Source organism: Eleutherodactylus coqui, chromosome 12 (assembly GCF_035609145.1).
Source record: "Eleutherodactylus coqui strain aEleCoq1 chromosome 12, aEleCoq1.hap1, whole genome shotgun sequence".
Classification (NCBI taxonomy): domain Eukaryota; kingdom Metazoa; phylum Chordata; class Amphibia; order Anura; family Eleutherodactylidae; genus Eleutherodactylus; species Eleutherodactylus coqui.
In genome coordinates, this window is record NC_089848.1 from 82387116 (window position 1) to 82403666 (window position 16551).

The 16551-nt window shown below is 41.9% G+C and overlaps 1 protein-coding gene across 2 annotated transcripts in view; it reads left to right on the plus strand.

The window, feature by feature from the left end:
• The window catches only part of ETV1 (ETS variant transcription factor 1), a 67035-nt gene that overhangs the window by 36792 nt on the left and 13692 nt on the right, over window positions 1-16551 (plus strand). For both annotated transcript variants that reach the window (XM_066584472.1, XM_066584473.1), the window contains 3 exons: window positions 3391-3520; window positions 6519-6707; window positions 9630-9877. In XM_066584472.1, the coding sequence (XP_066440569.1) occupies window positions 3391-3520; window positions 6519-6707; window positions 9630-9877 (567 nt within the window). The remainder of the gene's footprint in view (window positions 1-3390; window positions 3521-6518; window positions 6708-9629; window positions 9878-16551) is intronic.

The window sequence follows — 16551 nt, forward strand, 5'->3', positions numbered from 1 at the left end:
CAGTGCTCATTGAGCACTGTATATCGGGGAAGCAGAAGGCAGGAAGGGTTAAAACCCCCTCCTGCCTTCTGCTCCAGGTTATCAGCTGTCACTGACAGCTGATAACCCGTTCCTGCCTCTGACTGATTGCAGAGCCAGGAGACTTAGAGCACCACCGTATTTTTACGATCGGTGGTCCTCTAAGCCCAGGACCAGCCGCCGTATATATACAGTGGCTGGTCGTAAATGGGTTAAAGAGGCATTCCAGGCTTTTAGTATTGATGACCTCTTCAGGATAGGTTGTGTCATTAATAGCTGGCTGGTTGGGATTCGTCATTCAGGATCCCCTCAAATCAGTTGATCCTCCGGCTTGCTGTCAGTGCGGTGGGGTCAGATGTTGTCATCGGTGGTCCGGACTGGAAGTGTAATAGACAGCTTCACTCCCATTGAAATCAATGTGTGCGATGCCTCCCATTACACTTCCAGTCCTGATGACCATGAGGAGCCTGAAGGGTAATAGAATGCATCACTCCCATTGATATAGAAATACGGCATACATCTTTTTCTGATCTTAGACAATCACTTTAAGTCTTGTGCACAGAGCCTGAGCCCTGGCACACAAAGTCCCTTCTGCATGCCGCCATATTATAGAGCATTGGTTCTAGGGAAGAATTGCTCTGCAAAGCCAAATCTGATGGGGAATAATATATTGATATTGTTTCTAGTAGTGTCAAACTAAATTCATAGGACTCAAAAAATAAAGAATTCAGTGATATGAATGTGCAGTGGGGCAACTATAAGCATATATTGGCCCACCGTGTGGAACCAGAGACGTGTGCTACAAACTGATGGCGTATTAATAAACTGTTTACCCCTAGAAGCATTGATATATCATGTGAATACACTGATCACTGCATTAGGAACAGCTGGCTCGTGGCTTTTTGGGATCAGTAATGTGGTGCCACATGATGGTAGCATGGCAATCTGCTCTCAGATAATGTGCTGACCTCTCCTCTGGGCAACAGAAATGAATTTGGCAGTCTTGGGTAAAATGGTAACTTTGTCTGCTGGCAGATTGTTGTGCCTGGAGTGGTGCCAGTATTTCTGAAACAGTCGCACCTGTTGACTGTACCCAAACCACAGTTTTAAGAGTGTACCCAGACTGGTTGAACCATGGGCAGACATCCAACAGAAGATCACACAGCGGGTGGCAGGTCAAGTGTAATTGATCATAGAGGCAAGTATTGGGTGGCACACCTGGTATCTCATCAATGATGTGCCCCAGTGGACCAACTGACCCAGCAGTACAACAATGGGGAAGTTAGAGCATGAAGCCATATCCCATGGGTGCACCGTTGGGGTTCAACAGGCTTGTGGTGTTTGTGGTCTGGGTAGCATTTCCCTGGCATGGCTTTGGACTGTTGGTCATCATACCACAATTCTGGAATGGTAAATGCTACAAGAACCTGTTAGCTGACCATCTGCACCTGTTCATTTTTCAACAGGATAACTCTTTGTCGTCCAGCTCAGATCACAAGGCAGAGGTTGGAGGAACACTGCAATTTAATTCTCTACACTGCCTAGGCCCCCAAACTGTAACCACTTTTCCACTTTGCTGTATAGATGGGTTCAGGGTCTACAGAGTCATCTTATCTTTATAGTGGGACCAATTTAATGATGGTGAACATTTCTGTTTTACTGCTGCAGGTCTTGAAAAAAGCAGGATAATAACACTATATAGTATACATACAAAAGGCTGTGCATGCAGCTTCCCTGCCACTCCTAGGTCTGTGAGGCAGGAACAAAACTCTCTTCTCTTCATGGAGACTTTATTAAGCTAGGGGCAATTTTTTTGTCCATTAAAGGAGTATTCCAGGCTTTTGACCTATCCATAGCATAAGTCATAACCTGCTGATCAGTGGTGGTCTCAAGAACAGGGGTCCCATACCTCCCATCCTTCTCACTGCGGGATTACTGTACACCCCCACAGTGAGGAGGAGACTGAATGGGAGCGCTAGAAGTGCAATGGAACTGCTGAGACTGCCAAGCAGCACCCCGCTCAGCTATTCCGACAATCCCATTGATATGAATAGAGCATTGGCTGTGCATGCTCGACCAGTGCTCCATTCAGTAACCTCACTTTGTCACTGACAGGGTTGCTTCCCCCTCTCCCTCAATCTCTAGATCGGCAGGGGTCTTATCGGTAAAACCCCCACCGATCAGCAAGTTATCCCCTATCCTCTGGTTAGAAGAGAACTTGATATTCTGGTACAATCCCTTTTAATACAAGGCAGCTTTCCGCACAAGACTTATAGTTGCATCTCTCTAATTGAGTAATAACACAGTAATGTAAGGTGGCACAGTAAAGCGCTATAGTACATAATGAAAGGGAGTGTTACCATCTGCAGGGGGTCTTTGGGTCCTTATAAGACCTCCATTATAAGTCAGCACGGATAGATCACTCTCATACAAAACCTTACAGTCTGAAAATATTTGTCCTAAAACCTCTATAAAAATCATAGACAACGTCTTTTTTTTGTGCCAGTGCTTATTTGACTGGCAGACATGACGGTGTTATTACTCAATGGGAGAGATGCATGTATTAACTGCACCAGGCTTAAAGCCGCCTTCTATTAAGTCCACGAGTCACTGACGTAACTTTATTATGTTATTAAGTGTCAAGTGAGGATCTTAATGCTTTAAAACCCCATAGCCTGTAGGCTAACCATGTATAAATCTGACTGTATAAATGCTTCACATTTATAAAGATTTTTTTTGTAGGGGGGGGGGGGTCCTTTAATTTAAAAAACAAAAATTTTCAAAGGATGATCCCATTGGAGATGCCCAATTCCTTCCTGTATTGTCTGTATAGGTTGTATGTGTGCTTTGCAGTAGTTATAGTAAACAAGTGTTAATGGGCAGAAAACTATCCGTAGATGTTTATAGCCTACCTGAAGAGATGAGCACTGCCCCTAACCAAGAGGTGACAGGGAAGCTGCATATAGAACTATATATATATATATATATATATATATATAATAGTGTGTGTGTGTGTGTGTGTGTGTGATACTATCCTACTTTATTTAGACCTGCAGCAGTAAAATGGAACTTTATCGTTAAACGAGTCACATTCTAATGACAATAAGATGACTCTGACGACTCTGTCCTCATCTATACAGCAAAGCTGAAATGGAGAAATGTCATTTATTATGTCTTCTTCTGTGGAAAAGCTAAAAAATAATCTGCTCTATAACCAGGAATTACTATTTTATATTTAAAATAAAGCTATACACCTTCACCTTTAATGTAACGAGCCATGTGATATTTGTCAGTCTTATTTTGCTGAATGTAGTTGCATAATGCATTGCATTTACCAGTTTTGTGAATTATTTCTCATTCTTTTTCTCCTAGTGGCTTTTCACGGTGTTCCTTTAAAAATTAAAAAAGAGCCTCACAGCCCCTGCTCTGAACTGAGCACCGCATGCAGTCAGGAACAGCCTTTTAAGTTCAGCTATGGAGAAAAGTGCCTGTACAATGTCAGGTAAGCACTTCAATAACTGACAAAGATAGCTGAGAAATAGTGATGTGTGAACTGTGTGGCGCAGAGTGTAAGCTCCTACCTACGACCTGAAGGTTGCAAGCTCGATCCCCACATGATTCAGGTAGCCGGCGCAAGGTTGACTCAGCCTTCCATCCTTCTGAGGTCGGTAAAATGAGAACCCGGCTTGGTGGGGGGGGTAATAAGTAATAATTACCTGAAAGCGCTGCGGAATAAGTTGGCGCTATACAAATACCAAGATTTATTTTATTTTCAAAAGCTTGGTTAGGACGGTTAACCGACTTTTGCTATGTCCCAGTACAGTTTATAGTCCTTGAAACTGGTTCTGGGGTTCCAAGTATTCATATTATAAATTACAATCTAACAGTAATATATAAAATACTCTTGTTTTATTTTCATATTGCCCCTCCTATAAAGCTAGCTAAAAAAGTAATTGTATATAAGGGAGTTGCATGCAAGTTGCAGCCTCTGAGCAGCAGTAACGGATCATTTTTCTCTTTCTCTCTGGAGGTTTAGCTTTATTGTGTATAATCATTCTAATGTAAATCATCTTTCTATGTACTGCTGGGCTTCTGCTTAGACATAGCAGCCAGTGAGAAGAAGTAGAGCTGCAGCACCAAACCTGCATATATCTCAGCCTATGAGATAGGTGGTGGATTTCAGACTACCATAAACTGCAATAGCTAAACTGGAGTCACTGTTATTTGTATAGCGCCAACTTATTCCGCAGCGCTTTCAGGTTAATTATTTATTACCCCACCACCAGGCTGCGTTACTCATTTTACCGGCCTCAGAAAGGTGGAAGGCTGAGTCCACCTTGAGTTGGCTACCTGAACCTGGCGGGGATTGAACTTGCAACCTTCAGGTCGTGAGCGAGAGCTTAGCACTGCATTTCTGCTGCCTTAACCCTCTGCTAAATGTAAACGAAAATTTTTGGGGGGCTCAGGGGTCCACTGGGGTTAACCAATCCCATCACAGCTTTGCCATAAGCTGAAACTTCAGTTGTGTTCCCTTCAAAAAGTAACTTTGATACATAATTGATACATAATATATTTTATTACATATCAGTAAAAGTTACTTTTTAAGGGGAGCCAACTGAGGGTTTCAGTTTACGGCAAAGGCTGTGATGGGATTGGTTACCGATTTTTATAAATGCGTCCTTAAAGGGGCAAAGCACAAATTCAGTCACCGTTGTAGAAAATAAATGGCAAGTAAGCAACAGTCCCATGTTGGCAGTTCAACAACTGCATGAAGTGTATGAACATATATAGAAGTTACATGCCTAGAAAGATACAAATTTTAATTAAAAAATGGGGAAAAAAAGTAAAAAAAAAAAAGCGCTCTGCATGAAACGTCAGACATCCGTTACTGGTAGAGTGCTATGCAAACGAAGCCGATGAATTCACAATCGCTGTCTAAAAATATTAAGACACCTTGGTAATTTACAGGTCTTTCTGGATGGCAGTTGTGTAATTTATGGGGCTGTTTTGGGGCCTCTTGGCTCTACGTTCCCTTTAGATGAAAAATAATGCTTTTCAGCAGAAGTGTTTACAGGGAGCTTTTTAACCTTTGCTTTTCTTCCCCCTTACTGTAATGCATTTTTGTTTAGCATAGACCAGACAGGCTTTTAAAGTGATTTACATTGCACTGCTCGTCCAGAGGAGAACGTATTGTGACTTGTAGGTAGGCTACATAGGTGATCACATGATTCTCCTTCAGTTGCTATGTAAATATGTCTAATGTAACAAGGACATCTGTTACTTTATAGCCTGTTAAACTTGCTTAATTTTTCCCTTCTTAGAAAATCCCCTTGTAACAAAATATCCCTGGCAAATTGAAGTCCTTGGGTCCGATTTTTGTTTGTTTTTTTTCCTAGCTCTCTCAGGTCATTTGTAAAGGATCGTTTACATGGTAAACATGCTAATAGGATAACTAGTAGAGATGAGCGAGTATGCTCGCTAAGGCACATTACTCCAGCGAGTAGTGCCTTAGCCGAGTATCTCCCCGCTTGTCTCTAAAGATTCGGGGGCCGGCGCGGGTGACAGGTGAGTTGCGGTGGGGAGCGGGGGAGAAAGAGGGAGAGAGAGATCTCCCCTCCGTTCCTCCTTGCTCTCCCCCGCCGCTCCCCGCCGGCCCCCGAATCTTTAGAGATGAGCAAGGAGATACTCGGCTAAGGCACTACTCGCTCAAGTAATGTGCCTTAGCGAGTATACTCGCTCATTTCTAATAACTAGCGTTCTGCTGTAACTTGTCCAAAATTCCGGCAGCAATTTTAATTTTCCCTGCAGTGCCTCCACAGGTGAAATGGGGCATTGCACACTTCTCATTGGAACTAATGGATTGTCTGTGCAATATGAATATGTTCTTTACAAGCACTGCACTCTGGCTATTAATGAGGGTAACAAAGTAACATAGTATGCTAGGCTGAAAAAGACAAATGTCTACCCAGTTCAGTCTGATGCCACAATTGCTCAGTAAAACTCTTGTAAGCACTGTTATGGCATCCCTATTGACTGTTCACTTTCCTATGGTTCAGATTTGCAAATCTGCCAACTATATGATGACATGGGAGTTGCATGTGCGAACTTGTGGAGACTTTATATTCTGAAGCGAAGGAAAGCTGGATTTCAAACTCTATCAAAGCTGAAGCTGTGACCAAATTGATGACTTGCCTTAAACATTAGAGAACTAGCCAAAAGTTGCTTATCTAGCAGTTCTTACTATGGAAGTTTGTTTTTTCAATAAAGATGCACTTGTTTTCTATCAAGGGACAAGGTCCAATCGCTACAATTAGTTTCTGGTAGATAACCAACCCTGGATGAAATTGGATGCCTTATTTTGCCACTAGGGGCACTGGTCTGTTTTGCCAAGGATATTGCACTGTAATATCTCTGATTTCAGTTTCCGGTTTCATATGTTTGTTAACATAAAAGACTGTCATTAAAAAAAATATATCTTTGTTGTACATTTCTTTTTTTAGTGCCTATGATCAGAAACCACAAGTTGGAATGAGGCCCTCTAACCCCCCAACCCCTTCAAGCACTCCAGTGTCCCCACTACATCATGCATCACCGAACACAGCACAGAATCCTAAAGCAGAACGTCTCTTTCCTACACATCTTCCGCCATCCCAGTCGATCCCAGACAGCACCTACACAATGGACCACAGGTAAGCTACTGCAGATCTGCGGAATAAGTTGGCGCGATACAAATAAAGATTATTATTATTATTATTATTATTATTATTATTATTATTATATTTGCGTATTAAGTAGGAGTTCAGTTTATGTAAAGTTGGCATTCCTTATTAGAGGGGTGTGCCAACAAGTCACTCTGCCTTGACTAAAGTATTGGGATACAAGGCTGGGCCAAAAAAATGATTTTTGTTTTGCCTCAAGTAAAGCAAAACTTCTTGGCTTTGGACAATACTTATTAGGGTAGAATGTACCGTAAAAATAAGTTTTCATTTCTTCTGCAGTGCCACCACAGGTGAAACGAAGCATTACATGGTACCCACTGAAAACAAAATGCACTTAGTGTAAGGTCTGCACATGTTGGGTCCTTGAAAGAGAGATGTGCTCTAGTTAATTCCTGAAAGCAATGTTGGCCATAGGTTAAATGACACCCTCTGTGCAATATATTTGGTGCCCCCATCCCATCATAAGAAAAAAAAAAAATTGCTCTGATAGGCAGTCTGCCTTTATTTTGCCTGTGCATAAAGCAGTTAGATGGCAGCATATCCACACCTGAACAGATCAGGGAATAAACAGAACCAAGCTCATAGCATAAATACAGCACCGGAACCAAGCTCATAGTATAAATACAGCAACAGAACCAAACTCCTAGCATAAATACAGAACAAAAACTAAGCAATCGTGTTGTGGGGGGCATCACTGGGCTGACAGTGGCACCTCAGAGCATCATTGTGGTGGGGAAGTTGCACAGAGGAGGATGATTCCTGTAGCTCCATAAGACGCTACTTCACAGAAGAACATCATCTGGCCAGGTGGACCTAATGGGGCTGATTTTCCCCAGCCTACATTTACCTGGTGCTTCCTCTACAAGTGGGTGCCCAACACTTTGTGCAAGCACACAGGTTGCACGTAGCTAAGGCCAGCCATGGCTGGAGGTCCTGACTAGAGGCCAGGCCTTTCCTCCCATTAGTATTATACTAGACAGGTAAAGGGCCGCTGCTTTATTTCAGGTCTATTCCTGCACAAAGTTGTTTTAATGTAACAAATCGAGGAATGTAAATCGAGCCATCTGTGTATAAGCCTAGGTTGTCATCAGTGTTGTCTTATCCCTATATTCTTACACTAACATGGAAATTCGACATCTTTTTTGTATATACATTTTGCATTGCAAATCTTTCTCTCGCAGCGCAGAATGCTACTATGCCATTTACTAATGGTTTAGAATCACCTTGGCTGGATGCAGCTCATGTCAGTGTCCGGCCCACAGCAAAAAATAACATCGCCCTGCTCTCTTGATTTGTTGCAGCCTGTTATCCCCGTCCATAAATCTACCTTCCGCCTGTGACCTTCAGTGGAGAACGCTGAGGAATCACTTTGATTATCTCACATTGCACCTTTAAAATACAATCACACAATTAACCTTTGACTGCAAAGCCTCTCTGGTTTCATTCCTTCCTTTTGCAAAATGGATTTGTTTTATACTATCTAATAAAAAAATTGGCTTTAGAATTTAAGGAGTGTCTCCGGAGCTGGCAAAAGCAGAGGCCAAAATATGTGCTAACTGCTTTCGTGTGCTTTCAGGAGTGCTTTCTGAGTATTTCAGAAACACAACATATTTTTTAAAGTTTTCGGTACCTTCCTGCTTAGTGATTATTTTTATTTTTATTTTTTTTGCTTATTTTGGGGTATTTTTTGTTTCTCACTCAGGCATGCTAGAGAACTCATTGTTCTTGCTAGCGTTGAGTCTACTGAACAAGTAGTCTTGTTTCTGTTCAAACTTTGCTAAAAGTTTTGATCGGTGAAAACCCAAATCTCAGGTGGTTCATTTCGGCCAAAACAGAAGTTCATAAACTCTCAAGAAAATAGTATTGAACACTGTCTAAGAGCTCTGAGACAGTGATGGTGGTTCAATGGATATGGCTCTTGTTGGTTAGCGCTGTTGCCTTGCTGTGCTGGAGTCCTAGGTTCAAACCCATTGGTTTAGGGATCTTACACAGTGTTTAATACTAGGTTTAGGGGGTTTTATAAACTTCTGGTTTGACTCAGTTTGAACTAATTCAGACCAAACTAGACTTTTGACGAATTTCTGCAAATCGACTGAACTCAAAAGTTTGAAAAGTTCCTCATCCCTAGTTTTTATTTTGCTCATCCCTAGTTTTTGCTATGTAGTCCAGAGCTGGGCAGTAAACATTTTCATGTTTTGTTTCAGGCGGGATGGGGAGAATAGCATATAAAAGCCAGGAATGGGACATGCTGCAGTGACTTTGAAATCTGGTATATTTCATGTCGTGTTTTTCGCTAAGATTTTGGCCCTTTCTCTAAAATTAGAAATTTACTTTTTTGCTGATGAGGATCCAAGGACTCAACAATGCTACCTATGGAGGAGTTTTTCTAGCTGCAAATACTTAAGCCATGTTCTAAAGATTGGTTAATGGCTCTCTCTCCCAGTTTACGGGGGAGCGAGCAAGCCGGTGCCTGACTCCTCTGGCAATGCTTTGTCTCTTGGCAGGATAAAACCTGCCAGGTCTTCAATTCCCCGAATTTTTTCCTACCATGAGGTGACATTTGGCAGACTCATTAATTCAGTGTTTATGGGCAGAATAAGACTTCTTAAGTGATATATTGACTTTTAAAGCCATTTTGTCATTTTTGAATAGTGTTATCTGAAGCACACCTCTCCACATTTGAATGACCAGTTAGGCCACACCTGTAGGTTATCTGTGTGCTAATGGGTCTGTCTACTGACCTGGGTAGGCCACACCCAATTAATGTTCCAAAACCGCTATATAGAATGAGCAATTACTGCTTTTACTTATATTGTTGCCATTTTTGCTAATAATTGATTTCAGTTTTGAAGATTTTTCACTTTATTTAATTTTTTTACTGATGTAAACCAGGTTTCGCCGGCAACTTTCAGAACCCTGCAATTCATTTCCACCGCTTCCTGCGTTGCCAAGGGAAGGCCGACCTGTCTACCAACGACAAATGTCCGAGCCAAGCATCCAGTTCCCTCCTCAAGGATTTAAACAAGAATATCATGATCCGGTGTATGAACACAGCACTATGGTGGGCAGTGCCCCCAGCCAGAACTTCCCTCCACCTCTTATGATTAAGCAGGAACCTAGAGATTTTGCTTATGACTCAGGTAAATATTTGTATCGTATTTCATACATTTGTCACTTTTGGTGAAGTTTGTATTTTTGTTAATGCTTTAGAGCCTAAACCTATCGGAGGGTCTTCTGGTGGGCTAGTCCAACCCTGTATATGGCTTTTCAAGTAAAGTTGGTCAGAAAAATGGTTGTACGTTCCAATTTACATTTCTGTAAATGTAGCCGGCTGGGCATTACAGCCCCATTGACTAGCTGGATTATGGACCCCAACAAGTGTTAAAGTTCCATACTCTTTAGATCTTCTGTGAGTTAGTGGTCAGACTATTGGAACAAAGTTTATCAAATGGTAATGAAAAATAGAATAGTGACATGAGGGTATAAAATTAAAGGAATGCAGTAGATGTTGGATGTTAACATTGACCAAAACATTCAGGGTATAGATTGAAATTTTTGAACCTCTATATATGGTGTCCAGACAGATTTGCCTGCTGACTGATACCAGGGAAGCTTAAGGGAATTTTGATTTCTCTGAGCAACCTGGTAGACCCTCCAAGAGCTAAAACGGTCATTCCTAGTAATAGCGATATATTAGAGAACTTTTATCTGTGCTGTTTCCTAATACATAGTCGAAATATTTCGATATCTTGCATCTCTTTAAAGTATGCCTCCAGTTATAAGTGCAGCCACATCTCTCATCAGAGGAGAGAACGGGGTACGTAGAGGATGTCTAGGTGACCACACTATACCCAAGGCTGCTTGTTGAACTCTCAGGGGGATAGCCTTCAGGCCTCATTTGGCTGCCTACATGACCTGACCCACCTGTCTTTCAGTTTTTCTTCTAAAAACCAGTCCATGCCTGTCTACAGGCTGTGTGTGGTATTGAAGCTCGGCTCCATCCTCTTCAGTTCAGTGAAGCTGCAATATCGGTCACAAATCATGGACAGAGGGGTGGTGCTGATTATGGAAGAAAGCGGCCATGTTTTTCTAATACTGTACAACCCATTTAACACACAAATGACATCGGAGAAGAGGATAGCAAGGTTTGGCCATACCAAAATCAAGCTTTTAACTATCTCCTCTCTCCACTGCCTTAAAAGGAATCTGCCATCATGTTTTATCCCCATAAAGTATGTTATGGAGCTCAAACATGAGGGAGGGGAGAGTGGAGTTTCATTATCACCTGGTCCCCATGAAGTTGCCATGCGCACATAGCATGACTCTTCAATCGGCCGCATGCATGAGCTCTGATACAGAGATGAATGGGAGAGCGCATGAACACAGCTGGCTGAAAAGAGTCACACTGTTTGCATGCATCAACTTCATGGGGACACAAAGCTGGAACGAGGGACCTGGTGAGTATGAAATAAAGCTCCCTATGCATCTTGTTCCGTCACATTCGAGTACTATAATGTAGCTTATAAGACTCAAACATGATGACAGGCTCTTTTTAAAGTGGCCATCCAGATTTTAAAACGGAATTCTGTTCTGGGACTACAGTTGGGTATATTAACTGCATTTGTTCTTCTCTGCTGTCTATCTGATCTGCTGGTTCTAGTTCTGTTTTTCGGCCGTTCAAAATGGCTTCCTCAATTTTCTATCTCTAGCTAGTGCAGATCTTGCACTGCTCTCAGATTGGCCAGTGCTGATCACATGAGCAGCACTAGCCAGTTAACTACCAATACACTCTACTTGCTCTCTTAACACTCTAAATACACCGTGGGGGATTAGGTAGACGAAAAAATTGTGTTGGCCATCTTAGTTGGCCGAAAACCAACACCAGAACCAATGAATCGAATAGACGGCAGAGGAGAACAAGTGCAGGTAATATATTTCCCCTTCTTTGGTCAAAAACATCAAAAATGCTGATTCAATTGCTCAAGCTTTCACATAATGCTGTAGGCGCAGCACCAAAAATAAACACGCATCATTGAGATCAAGAGTTACAGTAAGTGCTACTGTCTGGTTATTTGATTTGAGAATTGCGCAGTCTGGATTTACTCTTTATGCATTAAGAGAGGTCACGGGAACGCAGGCTGCATTTTAAATCCGTAATGGAAGTTCTGGAGATGGTCTTAAACCAATCATATAGGTTTTAGCCATGACTGATTGATCTCCGGGGGGCTGCCTTTGTAAGCGCTGTCTTACATGAATGGTCTCTGTATAGCTCAGAGCTTCATTCATAAAGTCAACGAGGAGGCTGGAAAAAAAAAATAAATTCTCGGAGCAGCTCAATAATCTTGAGCTGGAAGGTTTAAAGTTCCATCAGCTGTTCTACTTGCCAGATAACTTCCAGCAATGATTAATGTTCGCTGGCTGTGCCAGTATGTTATATGACTCTACTTTATGGGCTCCGTGTGTACCGGATATACACAGATGTAGAAAGCTGTGTTCTCAACTGTGAAAGATTAAAAAAGAAATACTCTGTTGTGAATTCCATTCAACTTTTTTTTCCAACTTTCCCCGTACTGTGGGAAGCCAAGCTGAAGCCGAGTGTTACGGAGTATTCACATGCGGTATTTTTTGTTGAAGAGTTTTTTGCAACTGTCATTTATCTGGAGGCTTTGCAGAACTCCGTGAACCTGCTGCAGAAACCACCTTTTATATAGCATATAGGTCTGACTTGCAGAGATTTCTACAACAGATCTACAGTGTGGGAACATACCCCGAGGCCGGTGTCAAACGCCTTGTACTTGCATAATGGGCGTTGTATATTTGTGCGCGTTTGTAAGCCCAAGAAAACGCTCAATCATCCATCCATTCATTGAAATGGGCAATTAGTGTAATTAAATATGTGCTTTTTGCCAATATACAGGAAAATAGAGCATGCTGTATATTTTTGTGCATAAACAAAATATGCGCGCAAAATACACTTGTGAATGAACCCATTGAAATGAAGGGGCTCTAGTCAACACATTTTTTTTTTTTGTGTGCGTAATGCACTGCGCGAATACATTAGTGCAAATAGGTTTGTGTGAATCTGTCCTTAGGATGTCTGTTCACGGGCGTTTTTTTCACTGCATTCCCCCGGCCGCTGGGGAACGCAATGCACGCTTTCCATAGCGTTGCTATCGAAAGTGCAGCCCCTCTGTCCACAAGCGACGAATCATAGCGATTTTCCGCTTGCGGGCGGCTAATCGCAGCATGCTGCGAATTGCTGCGATTCTCTGCGGTGAGCCTATCTGTCAGATAGGCTCACCGTGGAGATCCGTTGGTTGGCTCCTGCTCCCCGGCGGCGGCTCCCGCAGCGGAGATCCGGCGTGAGATACCCCAACGCCGTGGACAGGCAGCCTTAGATGGGTATTAACTTATATACAGAAATGTGGCCCCATAGCACGCTATGCTAATGGGCAAACCTATTACACTTACTACTCCTCCAATCATGGATGGGACAAATTCCAGATAAGCGCAGACTTAGGCCTTAGTCAGACGGGCGTTTTTTCGCGCGATTTGCGGATCGCATGTCGGATGCGCATGTGCAAATCACGTGACCGGGGGCGAAAATTCGCGGGAAAAATCTGCACCTAGCCGCGTTAATCGTCGCAGCAAAACGCCCGTCTGACCGGAGAAAAATTGCCGTGCGCATCAAAATGCGCATGAAACTTAGACTGACCGGCGAAAAAAATGATTTTGGTGCGCACATAAAACGCTGAACGCAGATAGGCGCGATCTGCGAATCGTCGTGTCCTATAATTTATCGCATATCCGCATAAAAAGCGGACATGTGACCGATACCATAGCGAACCATTGGTTCTATATATGCGCAAATCGCGCGAAAAAACGCCCGTCTGACTAAGGCCTTAAAGTGTACCTCTAACATCACTTAGTTTCGAAGTGTAATATTCTTTGTTGATTCATTTATTAAAGCATACCCGAACTATCAGATGACGTTTCAGAACAATCTGCTGTGTGTACAGGAGGAATGACACTATCTCTTCCCAATAAATGACTTGTATCCTGCATTATTCACCAGTTTCCCCTCTGCAGACTGTATGCCCCATTTTTAGTTTTCTCTGAGCTGGTGGGTGGAGAGTGTTGCTATTCTGTCTTCTATACACTAGGGAAAACTCACTAACTCTCTCCAGCACACACTGAGAAGTAACGGCATCATGGGGACTGTGTACCGTAGGACTGAGTAGTGTAGATTTGATTTTGGTAACTTCAACATGGTAAATTTACTATTCGCTCCAGCAGCATGTCTGTGTAAGTTTCTTACAATCTGCAGCGGCTTCCTCCCCTACCTCTCCTCTCTATAGATGTCTAAGGACAGCTTGAGTTATCGGCCTCCTCCATTACCTGTTATCTGACTTCTCTGTTACTAGAGAAAAACTTCACTTGAAAACAGGCAGAGGACCGCAAATTAGAAAAAAGGAGACCTCTAGTGGTCAGCACTTTAGAGTGATTTTTCAGCACAGGCTTTATTTTAGGTACATAAAGTGAATTGCACTTTTGTTAATTTTCACCTTGACTATATATAATATACTGTATATTTATAAGGCTTAGAGCTCTGTTTTTCTGATTAAGCACCAAATCCATTTTTCCCCACCATAGCCATAGAGCTTATTGCGTATTCCACGTGTGCAAAAAAAATCACAACATGCTGTATTTTACTGTGGAATCCATGCAGACGGCCTCCATTGAGGTCAAGGAAGGCGTCTGACCTGCAGCCCATATGCAATTAACATTGAGTATGGGCTATAGGTGCCCACGTTATCGCTAAGTCACACCGTGGGAAATACAAACAAACAAAAAAACCTGTACTGCGCATGACCACCTGCGCACCTCCACGGTCATCTGCAATACAGGTAAGTGCCGTACGCAGGGTCACCGCCCAGGCTCACACCCGGAATCTGCTGTGGGCCTCTTGCATGCAGATTCCGACCCGGTCATGTGAGCCCAGCCTAAGGGGGCTCAAAAGCTTCCCTGACTCATAAGAAAGTGCTTCTATTATAAATGTCAAATGGTAGGGGGCCGACCCTGTTACAAATTTACAATTTGGGGCCCAGGAAGTTTGTTTTACAGTTTTCAAGTCCACACACACACTGTCTCCAGGCTTAACATCTTCAAAAATATCCCATATGGGAACCTTTTAGGCAACCGTAGAAGTTGTCTACTTCCTCATTTGAAATTATAAAGAAAAATAAAGGGGTTGTTCAGGATTATAAAAACATGGCTTTTTTTCAGAAACTACACCACCCCTGTACACAGGTTGCACATAGTATTGCAGCTCAGACCCATTCACTTAGAAACCTAGAAGAAAAATGGCCAAAAAAAACACCAGATGGTCCATCTAGTCCACCCTTATATGATTTCCTTTTTATTTATATATATATATATATATATATATATATATATATATATATATATATAAATATATAATTTTTTTAATTTTTTATATATATTATATATATAATTTTCACTCTTTTCAGCCGTGCATAGCCTAAAATAACAAGCACCAATACTTGCCTCTTTTCAGCACCCTGGGAAATGGCAGAGTGGCTCTGCCCCCTGGTATGTAAGTCAGGTGACCGCTGCAGCCAATTGGAGGCTGTAAAGTCACAGTACTGAACTCCTGGCATCATGGCACCCAGTATGTGAGCGCTGATGCCAGGAGAACTGGCTGAGATGTTGCGGCCTCACATGATCACCTGACTTCTACTGGACGTACATACCTGGAGCCAGAGCCACTCAACCACCCAGCTGTTTCCTAAGGGGTGGGTGTCTGAAGAGGTGCATATTGCCTCTTTAGTTGTTTCATGCCGTGGGGTAAACCCCTTTTTAGATTCACATACCTTTTCGACTTAAATGGAACAGAGCTGCAATACCAGACACAACCCATGGACCGATGATGGCGCTGGTTCTGAAAGAAAGCTGCCATGTTTTTCTGATCCAGGAAGAGAAGAGCCCTCTGTGGTATACTGGATGTTTTTTCCCTCTTTTTTTTTTATTTTTTTTTTCCTTTTGCCTTGATCGCAGTTTTTTACATGGCTGCTGTTGATCATATCCCTGTGTAAATACCTTTTTGCATAGAAATGCACTTAGAAAAAAAATGTGCATAATTTGACCTTAACGTTATGAAGCACAGGCTTGTTTTTATTTTTGTAACTTCATGTACTTGCTTTCATTTTGCCTTAATTAGTTTCTTGGCAGTCTCCACCAGCGACGCTCTTTCATTCTCAAGTACCTCGTAATAATTGTTTTTATTCAATATATTTCAAAAGATGCAAACATAACCCCTGCAACGTTATATTGTATTCTTACTTTTTTCCATATTTCTCATTTATTTGAATACTTGCTAAATAGTAACTGATATATAAAGTGAGGCCCCTTACAAAAAATTTTTTTTAATCTTTTGGTAAATATTTAGCATTTTTATTTTTTTTAATTTTAGTTTATTTAATGAATAAAATTTTTTTGTAACATATTTTTTTTTTTTTTTTTTTTCACGTGTTGGTCTGTTTTGCTTATGCACAGGCCAAAATAATCTTTATTATACCCCGACTGTTAAATATGTGATGAAGCCAATTCATGTTAATTCATTTTTCCCCATCCGATAAAGAATTGGAACAGAGAGAGTCTCTTGGAATTACATTTATTTAGCTTTAGTCATGTCTTAATCACAGAGCGAGATACAATTAGTCTTCAGCGTCCTCTAATTGTTTGCTTTGAAGTCACCCTGTTTAACCGGTGCAAATAGTTCTGTGTTTTGTAT